The 12209-nt window shown below is 42.0% G+C and overlaps 1 protein-coding gene across 4 annotated transcripts in view; it reads right to left on the bottom strand.

Annotated features, from left to right (window-relative positions):
* ip6k1 (inositol hexakisphosphate kinase 1) overlaps positions 1-12209 on the bottom strand; it is a 30543-nt gene that overhangs the window by 9503 nt on the left and 8831 nt on the right. For 3 of the 4 annotated variants that reach the window (XM_027167719.2, XM_027167717.2, XM_027167720.2), the window contains exons 2-3: positions 2285-2726; positions 61-147 (exon numbers count right to left, since the gene is read on the bottom strand). In XM_027167719.2, the coding sequence (XP_027023520.2) occupies positions 61-147; positions 2285-2534 (337 nt within the window). In that variant the 5' untranslated portion in view covers positions 2535-2726. Of the gene's footprint in view, positions 1-60; positions 148-2284; positions 2727-12209 lie in introns of those variants that run through there. The other variant, XM_047808664.1, reaches the window with a different exon arrangement.

Raw genomic sequence — 12209 nt, 5'->3', positions numbered from 1 at the left:
GGTGTGGAGTGCGATAGGGAGGGAGCGAGAAAAAGCAGAAGGTGCTTTGAGGGAACAGACCATGCATCATCCAGCTGACTCGCAGCCACTGGATGGCCTTTTTAGCTCCGTGATCCCTCCTTGGTGATGTCATCTCAGTTACTGGAGCTAATGAATGAAGACAGTGCTGATGTCAGAGCTGAACCTATATCAGGAACAGTGTGGGTGTGTGCGTGTGTGTTACGCTACAGACTGCATCTGTTTATGAGCCAGCAAAATAAAGCTCCTGTACCACTGTGCTAATATGGGAAGGGCTCAGTTTAATGGCCATTAAGGATTTAGTGTTGGCTGATTTATCAGAGGCCTTAAAAGACACAGAGCGCTCCAAATCCCTGGCACTGTTTTTTTTTCTCCAACGCAGCTAGCGAACTTAAATTTCACACATGCAGCCCACCACTCATGGTTTATTTTAAGTACTATGGGGATCAAAGGTCCAAGCTTTTCCACAGCACAAAAACAAATCCAAGGATAGATGTGACACGGTTCAGATTCTTACTTTGAAGCGGAATAATTTTGGAGATTTCATCACCTCTTGTGGGCGCTTTTAGCAATATAGGTTAGTGCATGACACTCTTTTATAGACGACGGCCAGAAACAGAGTAACGGACAAGCCAAAAGATCTGGGGAACGCTTTTGTCTGTGGCTGCATTTGCAAAACAAGGTTGATGACGACAAATTTCAAATGCGCACCAAAAACAAACAAACAAATCACACCCAACAAAAAAGCTAAATCAAAAGCAGTGAAACTTACAGAGAATAGGATAAATAGAAACATTGATTATAAAGGCAAAATATTTACACAATCATAACATAAAAAAAACAAAAACAACAAAATCGTTGTACAAAAAAATAATATTGTTGATCTAATGAGTAAATAAAAAGCTAGCGAGCTGATTAGCCCAGAACTCTGCTACTTTTCCTATTTTCCTTCCCCTGATTATGATCGAGCAGGAACTAGAGTCGATCACATATCAAGTAGACGCTACAAAACGGTCTCCGATTCAGTGGTATCGTGATGCATCAAGGATTTGAATCATATAATGTGGAAGCCTGAGGTTTGCATCCCTTTCTTTCATTATCATATTATTATCAGTTGTTCCTGATTGTGTTCAACAACATGAACAACAAAGAACGAAAAAAAAAAAAGTCTGTTTCTGATCAAAAGCAGAAGAAATCACGAGTGAGGCTGTCACGGTCATCAGACTGGCAACACTTTTAAAGCCATTGTTTGCACCACTGTTGTCCCTCCTCTAACCACAACCTCTGTTCACCTATTTATAGCCCTTTACACCATTTTACACATACCTCAAAGGTTTGGATGTGATTCTTCCAAGCGTGCCATCATGCGTAAACAATGTTGTGCCTGTAGCCCCCAGAGCCGGCCCTATTTTTAAATCGGCTGCGTGGCCACCCACTGCAAGGGACAAATTCTCACGAATGGAAAAAAGCATGAGCCGCAGCCTTACTCAAGCACGGACTGAAATAGGTGGCAGGAGTTTAAGACGTGCGTATTTATTTACTCCAATAAGTTACTTCATGAGGAAGGCATGTTGTCTATCTAGCGCTGTAACGTCTGGGTGGGAGAGGAAGACAAAAACCAGGTGCTAAATGGGGGATTGGAGCGGTGTCACGTACACTTCCGTGTTGAAGATGGGCGATCGGCAGGGAGGAGGTTAACAACACAGAACGCCGTGAATCGATTTAGTTTAAACACAAACGGAGATAATATATAATTCAATGTAGCATACACTGCCGTTTTGAATTTTCACCTCTATGAGCCTGATTTTTTATGCAGTTATCAGATATTATGATGCGTCGCATTAAGCTGTCACAAGGATGACACTGTGCATGAACACTAGGTTACGTAAGGTCTGAATGAGTATGCCAGTTACCTCAGGTTTGAGTAATCAGGCATCATATGCTGTTTTGTCTCAACTGCTGTGATGCTGAAAGTCCAAACATCTCCATGCAGTGCACCTGGTCCTTGTGCTCTGTTTACTGTGGTTGCTAAAGCAGAGCAGCATCAGCCTTAACAAATCATAATGAGGAAGCGGTCTGAAACCAGGATTAATGACTGTGTCTCTTCCTCTGCATTTACTGCGACAAAAGTGCCCTTGATCCCATCAGCCTGTTGAACATCCTGTTTAAGAGGAAGTTTCCTGAACCCTGCAGGCTATGTGGCTTTATGTGTGAAACTTTGAGGCGTATTTTAACTCAGTTGTGTGCTCTAAATAAAAAATATTACCTTTGAATTCTGGCGTAAACTCCTTCATCTCAGGAGGTAGAGACTCATAAAAGCGCTGCTCGCGGCTGATGAGAGGCTTGCAGACGGTGTGGTCATCGTAACGCATCATGCTGGTATGGCCACCGACCTGGTGGACAAAGGGTTCGAGTGGCACCCCTCTACCGTGCCTGCCATGTCCATGCCCCTGACCTTGGCCTGTGTCCGATGCATTGTGGTGTTTTCCCGTCTCCATGGTGTGCGGGACGCACATGGCGCTGACTGGCCGTGTGGTGCTGGGGGCATGGGCTCGGGCGCACAAGCCAGGCGAGCGCGGGGCGCACGCGGGCGGCGGCTGGGAGTGCACGCTGCCGCCGGGAGGGGGAGGAGCCAGCCCGACGGCCACGCCCACCAGCCAATTGATCCCTGTGCCTAGAGCGTTGGGACACGCCCTTACCGCTGCCTCCTAAAAAAAAAAAAAAAGAAGAGTGAAGTGCTGAGAGTTTTTTCAAGTAAAAACAAATGAACGATTTCTACACATAGGTTTTGTTAACAGTGTTTACACCATGCCAACACAACACACCACACATGCACATGAAACAGACTCCCCAGGATCCAACAAAAAAAACCTCACAATTACCAAATACACAAAAGTCTCATATAAACATAAAATTGTATACGGCAGACAGCACACAGCAGGCCACTCAGCCCAGAACCCTTATTGCATTAAGCTGCTCCTCGTCAAACACACAGGCCTTCAATCAACCCAGACGTCTGGCATCAAAGCAGCCCAGCACTGCTCCGGATCTAATCAGGACATCCTTTTTAATCAGAAGAAAAAAGTAATCCTTCCCAACCCGAGTGATCTACACATGCGACTTTCATCAATGGTTATAAAAAGAAATAGAGACACTACATGAGCAGTCGAGGGGGTCAAAAAGGCTTGGCATAAACTCGATGGAACGCTTGGTGATGATGATGCGCACATGACTATATTCTATAGTTTGTCGTCACAAAATGTTATCTTGATGCACTTCATTAAACACGTGAACAGTAATTCTGCGAGATGAGAACTGATGCTTTGTGATCGTGCGAATGCGAAGATAAAAGAACACACATTCTGTACACTTTAAAGCTAAGTGCAGTGTTTTTATTAAATGGGCAGTTTAAAACTAAGTACTTTTCTGGTGGCTTAGGAATATTAACAAATGCTGCACTTGATATACTTAAAAAAAAATAATAAAAAGGCAGGCAGCGCTGACCTCGGATCAGGCTTGCACAACAACGGCCGTACATGGAATTGCATTCCAGAAATTTCCAATTGAGCCCCGATGCCAGTTACTGACTCCAACAGCAATGGGGACAAGTTGTTAGCTGGCCTCTCACACCTGGCTCCTCTATTCCATATGACATTCATTCGACCATGGACTCGCTGCTGTTAGATTTCTCCTTCTCAAAAACAGTGCACAGTGCGCTCATTTTACTCTTAACAAATGCCATGCAAATGTGTTTCACAGGGGTAAACATACAGACTGCACTCTCAAAGGGAAGCTGCGTTGGTTCTTTTTCCTATCAAATCGTCAACTTTGGTTGCTGACTAGAATGAAAACAAGTGGATATAACCAGAGTGAAGCCTTGATAAGCACCTCTCTTTGTCTGTAAGAATATTGCTTTAACATAACACATCGTTGCATATCTAAGCGATTATTGCAAACGTGTAGAATTATTGTATTCCAGGTGAACATTAGGCCTAGTGTCCATGATCTAAGATGTTCCAGTAGTTTCCAATAAGCAGGCTTTGTGTGTGTAGGACTTCAATTGGCATCGTATACATCTTCTGTGGTGTGCATCCTGTGCGTGTGTGTGTGTGTGTGTACAGCATTATGGAGAGCAGGCAAATGTTTTCCATCCAGCCACCATGAGGTAAAATAAGGGAAGGAGGCAAAGCCAGTGTTGGTTTCACAAAGAAATAAAATAAAGTGGAAAGCTTGGTTAGAGGGAAAAAAATAAAAATAAGGTGTGTCCATGGCTGTGTGAATTTATTTTTTTTTTTGCTAACATGCTATTTTATTTTATTAGCACTTCAGTCTTTTTGTTGATTAAAAAAGAAAAGGAACTTTTCGATCATTTTTCCATCTAAACATATGTGATATAGTGCATTACAGAAAATATTGAAAATAAGTCATGGTATAAAATTGGGCTTTGCTTCGTGAATCACATTAGCACATTAGTAGTTAGTAAGTAAGTAAGTAACTTCATTAGGAACGGATTTTACTTCATGGGGGGAAAAAAACCTAAAACATTTTATAAACTAAGTAGTGTAATTTCACACCAAATCAATAAAATGCCCCCTTTTATTCATCCCACCTTAAAAACATCTATAAATAATCAGCTGAATATAGAATTCCATAGGATAAAACTTTACAAAACCCACACTCAAAATTTCCCCACCAACACTGCCACACACACACAAACACTGCCACACACACACACACACACACACAGCAGATCTTGTCAAGGTCACACAGCACAACAAACCTATTGGCAAAGTGCTGGTATTAGATTGAACAAAAGGGCTGTAACAAAAGAAAGGTGACTCGGACGCTAATCAAAATTCCCAGCACGGTTAAACCTTTACTACTAAAAGGAAAAGCAGTTTACCAACTCATTTAATCAGGGTTAGAGCTTCAAAAAGACCTACCGTATTTCAACATCATAAACACAGGGGTGGACATATTATAAATGTATTTTTCCTAACTGAACAAGCTAGAAATTGTCAGTTCATGTAAAGTAATAAGGTAAAAGAGATTTAGTGCATTGGTGCGTGATCGTTATTCTCTTCTAATAAAGCCTGACTAGCATCTTTATTTTCTCTCGATGTGTTTATTTATAGACGAGAGAATTACATGATGGCTTTGTGGTGATATTTTTAATTCCACATGCCTAGAGTATGAGGTGTAAATATTTACAATGATCCGTGATCATCTGTGAACAACCTTGTAAAGATCACCTATAGAGGAAAAACAGACTGGTCTCTTGGTTCGTGGGAAGCGCTCAGCTGTAATAATAACCTCTACTTTCTGGAAAAGCTTTCACTAGATTTTAGAGTGCTGTATTGATGTTAGATGAGGAGTCCTGGCGTGTACTTTTGATGTTCCAGATCATTCCAAAGGTGTTCAGTGGGATTCCGTGTGCAGGACACTCGGGTTCTTCTCCTGCAGTCTTGGCAATCCATGTCCCCGATCCTTCTCTGCCCCGGGGTGCAGTATAATAACTGACCCTGTGCTCTGACCTCAGCTGAGTTTCTGACAAGCTGAGATATGTCAAACAAACGGTCGTGAAACAACGGTTGTATAGCATAACACAGTGAGAGCTGCTAAGTGTATGCCAACCATGACACACAACCTGGGAACCTGTTCAGTGTTAAAAATGACTGAAGTGCATTAACAGAAGCTACATCTTTGGCGAATTGCTTTGTATCCTCATACGGCTGCCGAAGTGAAACTTCTTCCTCAATAGCTGATGTTTTCCCCTCATACCCAAGGCAGAAAGGCATGTTTCCAGGCTCTTTGGGAATGCCCTTGAAGGCTGGAATGAATGGAGTGCAAACTTGAAGCAATTCTCAGTTACTATCACAGAAAAATACTTGACCTTTCAGTCGCGCTGCGGTCATGACAGCTCTATTTAGCAGAATGCTTCTGAATCTTGGTCTTAGAGAGCCACTGAGATATGTTCTAGTATTTTCTTCCTTGAGCACACTTGGTCCAACCAATTAGCTAATCAATAGGCCCTTCTTAAGGCTTGCGCCATTCCAACAACGGTGAAGATTTTTTCGAGTCGGTTTTCCCTTTCGTTTCCACACGAACAGCGTTTTGAAAATGTTGTGGTGTGGATAATCTTTGGGAAAAGCTTACATCTGTATGATTGACATCACGGTTAAATGTCAGACAAAATGCTCATGCATAACATGCTGTATTATTTGTTGAAAAAGCGTGCAAATGAAAACGTTACTGCGGCCAAACGAACATAAAAACCGTGTTCGTGTGGACTAGACCTCAACAGATCAATTGTGCCAAAATAAGTACACTCCAGGACTCCAAGTTTTGGGAATCACCAAATTACCGTCACCAAGTTTGATGAGTAATTTTCATTTTCTAAGCAAGTCCTGACATCGCAGAGCAGTGACTGAGTGAAACTGAAGGAATCGGTGGCCAGAGATCACAGGCCTGAAGATTTTCCCCCGCTTTGAGTATTTGAGAATTGAGTAACAGCTGCCTTTCTCTGCTGTGTGCTAACTCATGGTGTCAACAGAGAAAAAAAAAATCATTGCAATCGCATACACTAAAGAACACAACAAGGACTAATGGAACTAAATGCGCTGGGGACATCCAGAAAGCACTTAATAAATGAATAAATCAATGAATTCATTAAAGCTTGAGACTGAACTTCAAATCAAAGAACTGTTTCTGTTGCACTTAAAAACCATATTTAAATAAACTCTGAGCCAATTTTGGAAATTTACAGGACTTTAATTTGTGCAGTCAAGACTTAAAGTGTATTTTTTTTAAATACGAGAATTTTGCAAGACCGACGAAGACTGATGTCATTTTATGAACTTGGAAATTCGTTTTATTATCGATGTTGAAAAGCTGAAAGTGAAAACCTGCCGTTTGCCTTCAGCTTCAATGTGCGACAGGAAAACCTCTAAAAGCAAATAAGACTTGCACAGACCATAAAATACCTACATACAGATGTGGCGGTTTTCAAACCATCTTTGGCAGATGATGATTCTGTTTAAAATGGCCACTATATCCTCTATCTGACAGACACATTATACCAGCACAGTCTATTTATAGTTGCACTGCATAGGTCTAGTATTATTTTTGGTAGCTCCAAAAACCATGGATACAAGTAATTAGAAAAAGAGAGAGTGCACATTTATTTATGCAAAAACGATGCGTTGCGTTTTGTGCTCTCAACCTGCACAAAAGTTCGAGCTCAATTTCTCAGCGATGGCGACTTCACCTTTTCGCTCAGATCAACTTCACAAAGGGTTTTTAGTATATTGGTGATGTTCAGTACGATTAGCAACGTAACATGTATTTTCCTGGAATCTGGTTCGGACTTAAACAAAAATCACAGACTGCTTGTGCTTCAAATAAAGCTGAAGAAGTTAAAAATTGTATAAATGGTTGAAAGTACTGTATATTAATCACTCTTATTAAGAGTCAATAGCATGGACTGATACCCTATATCCCTATTCTTGTCAATCTTGTCTGGATCATATGCTTCATTATTCCCTCTGAAAGCCTCTGTATTCGACATGAATCCCGGACTGATATGTCCGCCTAGCGACGTAAATGCAAATGTTACTCAGAAGCCTGATCGTTCGCCCAACCTCAACTAAAAGAACAATCGATGTTTGTTAAAAGCAGATGCAATGGGAACTTCAATAAAATCAATTATCCGGGAGACTAGAAGGCATTCATTTAGACCACAATGAGAAACACAAAAGCAGAGAAACCATTGTGCAGAGCCCGTGTGCTGAAATCAGGGTCGCTCTTTTCCATTCTCTACGTCTGTTATCCACGCTCGTGTTAATTAGTTGCTAATTAGAATCGCAGAAATTCATTACAACATGCATTTGCGACATTCAACACGACAATAGACTCATAAACGTGTAGAACAATGCGCTGCGATGAATGCGGCGAGCGAAGGGGAAATCGTGTGCTCTCCATACGGACACACATGCGGTTGCACAAAACCGTTGGACGATCGTCTAAAAGAAAAGGGCATGGAATAGAAAAGACAACACCATTGGCCAGCTCACTGTCTCACCCCTGCTTTAAGTATGATGTTTTCAAGTCAACTTCACTGTACTTCTCCTATGTACTCTGGCAATAACCTTTGTTCAGGCTTGCGTTCAAAATATCATGGTTGTAGATCTAAGGTCTATGTTTATTGCTGCTGTGTTAAAGGAAAAAAAAGAAACTCCTATAAATTCTGAAAAACATGTTTTCAAAAAGACGAAAGCAGCAGATGGGATTTCGCACACTCAGACGCCCTTGGGCATATTCTCCAAACTTGACCTAAATACATCTCCCTTGTAGCTTGCTGGGAAAACATTGCTCATATAATGGAGAAGCCTACAATAAATATGTAGCATGAACTCTTGGCAGTAAAAACTAATACTGCTCCTTACCTCCTTATGCCGTGCTTGTTACTACATGGTGCTCTGCATAAAGTTCTGCATAAAGCTCAAACGTAAAAGCAGATCTTTTAAGACCATAAGCAGGGGACAAAACGGTCTTGCTCGGCTCGAGGGTTTCGAGTGGCGCGTTCTTCTCATGACTTTCAAGATGGACTTGTTGGAAACTCCGGTGAGTGATTAGTGCAAGAGGAGAATCCCCCCTCTGCCTCCACCCTGACTCATATCCATCAACACTTCTATCTGTGATATCTTCATCACGGCTCCATGTGGTGAATCGTAAACCTTGCTGCTCCGTGGGGAGCCGACGAAGACTGAATCAACTAAGCGAAGTCCCTGGATGATAAGAAAGCAGTTGGATCATGATATGAGCTAACAATAAGAAATGTCTACGTGCTTGAAGAGCATTAGTCAACAGTAATCATGCTTTAGAGGTTAAGCGGTTGAAGTACGAGAATAGTTTGCTGCAGACGCAAAGGATCCAGTCTTTGGAACTGGAACCGATCCAACTCCTGATCCAGCTCGTTTCTCATTAGTCTTTAACACACAGACTTATCTCCGACCACTGCTGCAGAAACAGAGATTTTACTCCTTGAACTGCCCTCCCATTCCAGCACATGCACAGAAAATCATGTCCCCATAATCCAGCCACTGTAGGAAACTGCTTGATAGCCAAGTTATCACACTGTAACCATGAAATTCAATTCAGGCCTCTGCACATTGACTTCTTTAACATTTCAGAAACATTTCTTTAGAGTTTAATCTCACCAGGATAGACTTGCAACTGATGCCGACTCCTAAATATGAAGTTTAAGGTTCGCTATGTCGAACGTACGGCCGGGAGATTTTATTTCACGTTAACAAACTTTTAAAAAAGAATCTCTATTTTCCTTGACAGAAAAACAACACACTAAACCTGTGTATTTTTCAAGCAGCAAAAAAATCAAGTCAAGGTTGAGGAATAATGAATAAGCAATGAAAAGGAAGGGGGCCACCTGTCAATCATGCCAGCTTCATAGGCTGATTGGCTCATCTAAATCATCGAGGGGATAAAAACGTATATTTTTGTGTGGAAAATTGTACGAGCGAACCGTGATGATGCAATACAGAGCTCCTACACAGAATGTTCGAAAGTCAGGAGAACTGTGATCATTCTAGTACTAGTAAAAAAATCTGAATCGGTGCATCACAGTATTCACTGTTGCACCTGTAATAGAAATCACTTCTACATTAGCAGAAGGTAAAATATGCTTGAACGTCCTTAGTGAGCAATGTGGGGTGTGCGATGGGAGAAATGAGCTGCTAGCGTTTTTTTCGGGCTGCACCCACTCGGTGTATGACTCATTGTCCTTGCATCACAATCTACTGAGGGAAGAACAGAGCGGCGTACAGAAATGGAAATAGTGGGAGGCTTAAATGTATAGATGTCATCTCCATCACCGAGCAGTGAATATCTTTCAGATTAATAGCACTTACTATGTACAAATCCTGATTGTGCAATTAGAGTGGAAGTTACAGCAGGGCTTTGAAATGATTTTCATTTCCTGGAACAAAGAACCTGAGCAGTAACGGTACGGTGCGGGATCGTCCTGGTGCATGGGAAAGAAAAACACGCTTGCGCTCTAAAACCTAATCATTTCTTGATGACCTTTCTTCGCTCTAGAGTGCCGCAGTAAAATAAAATAAAGAAATAAAACTCAGAGGTGAAAAGTCCTGTATTTCTCTGCACCTGAGAACATGGAGCACTCAGTCAAGCTCTGGCAACATGTGGTGAACACAAGGGGTCTGGCGAGCGATCAGCGCTAAAATAGAAACACGACCACATGTGATTTCAGTTTAAGGGACCACCATCGTTAGAGCGTAAAATCCTTCAAACGCACCATCAGAAGGGCTACTCGGCGTTACGTGGGACCACGTGTTCGTTTAGAAATAGAAAGGCGATGTTCCCTTGCCCTAAAGTCACTTCATGAGTGAGTCGCCGTATTCAAACATCTGGCACAACAACCTTCCAGGCTTGGCTTGGTGTGTACGAAACAAGGCAGCACCCATTTCAATAACAAATGACGACAGGCGTAATACGGAATATTTACCGAACATTCCTATACCTTATCCAGCCTGGTAGCTGGTAAACCAACACTTGGATTAACAAGAAGGCTACAATTCCTCAAAATCTCCCAACTATTTTTGTTTGCTGTGTTATATTATTAGCTCAAGCATCTTCTGCACCTACGGACATTTGTGGAGTCAAAATATCAATTGTTCCGCTGAACCGTGCGACTTGGTAATAACTAAGGAGCCAGAGTTATACCTATTCTGGTGCAGAGCGCACGCGAGAGAGCTTTTCCAAAACCACAAAAGTAAAAGTCCTCTGCACATCATCAGGTGTGACAAGTGCATAAAAAGTTTGAAATATATAAAGTGTTTTTCATCTGATGTTAACTTACTGCATTCTTTTCAGGAGAGACGGGAGAGAAATGACATGAGCCAGGCGTTAATAAGTGGCTGTGTTTTTCCCAGTTGATGGACTGCACTATTTTTAGCTCGCTTGTGATGTAGAGCTCGGCTCATGTGGTACCTGAGACGAGAAGAGTTACCCGGGTTCTTGGGTACGCACTGGTATTGGTTCCTGATACGCCTGTACATTAACCAACCTTCCTGTGTAACTTATCGGTGCGCTTGTTCCAACACTATAGTTTATTCATGACCGTTCTTCCTACTTGGCATCTTGTGGAATTTGTTTCAGCTCTGTGCCTGGATTGTATGTTACCTTAAGTGTAAGTGACATTAAAAACTAATAAATATATGATGAGTCTGAACCCCATTTACACCTCATGACCTTTCTCTACAGCATAACGACTTGCGTGTAATATTCTTTATAATAAATCGGAGCTGAAACAATGCTGAAAATGTCTACGCAGTTGGGGTGTTGCTACAAACCCAAACATTCTCTTTAACTCCTTGTCACATCATCTAAACCATGTGTTCCAATGGCATCCTCGACGAGCGTCGTGCCAGAGACGGGTCGTGCTCGACGTCACCCGCCACACAGAAATGACCCGCTGGTAATGACTGGTGGAAGAGAGGAAGCTGGACACAAACAACGTTAATCTCTGCTTTGCGTCTTAAGATTTTCCAATGTGCTTTATTGTGGATAGTACACAGCAAATGGGATTTAACACTTACATCACCTAACTCTGTGACAGCACACAGCTTAGGAGCTATTTCTACAGACTAGTAGAGAGAGAGAGAGAGAGAGAGAGAGAGAGAGAGAGAGAGAGAGAGAGAGCAGGAGGAGTTCTTCACTGAGCTCCAGGTCGAGAGGGATGCTTCTTGGAAAAAGTTTTCCAGGAGTATGGGGCACCACATTCCATGGTATTAAAACATTTTTTTTCCTCTTCCACCATAAACGTGTCAGATGGATTCACTGTGCAGAGCTGGAGTGTGTAAATCCAAGAATAACCAGTGTCATATTTTGCAAATGTATCCGCCTAATTGTGAAACTGAAATTTGTCCTTGAGGACCCAGAGGAAATGCCAAGAGAAACGCAGAACGTCCTACTTTTAAAGAGCTTGGGATAGCTTATAGACGAACCATCTTCATCAGATCGATTTGCATCTTGCCTCTAGGATGTAAATAAGCTAAACCACAGACAATGGCTGAAGGACCATAAACTCCAAGCAGATCGGGTTACCTCATGCTATTTGCAGACTGAAGCGCTAAACAATGCAGACCTACCTCTGA

Source organism: Tachysurus fulvidraco, chromosome 2 (genome assembly GCF_022655615.1).
Source record: "Tachysurus fulvidraco isolate hzauxx_2018 chromosome 2, HZAU_PFXX_2.0, whole genome shotgun sequence".
Taxonomy (NCBI): Eukaryota; Metazoa; Chordata; class Actinopteri; order Siluriformes; family Bagridae; genus Tachysurus; species Tachysurus fulvidraco.
Note: the sequence above shows the minus strand (reverse complement) of the source record. Positions and strands in the feature narration are given on the sequence as shown.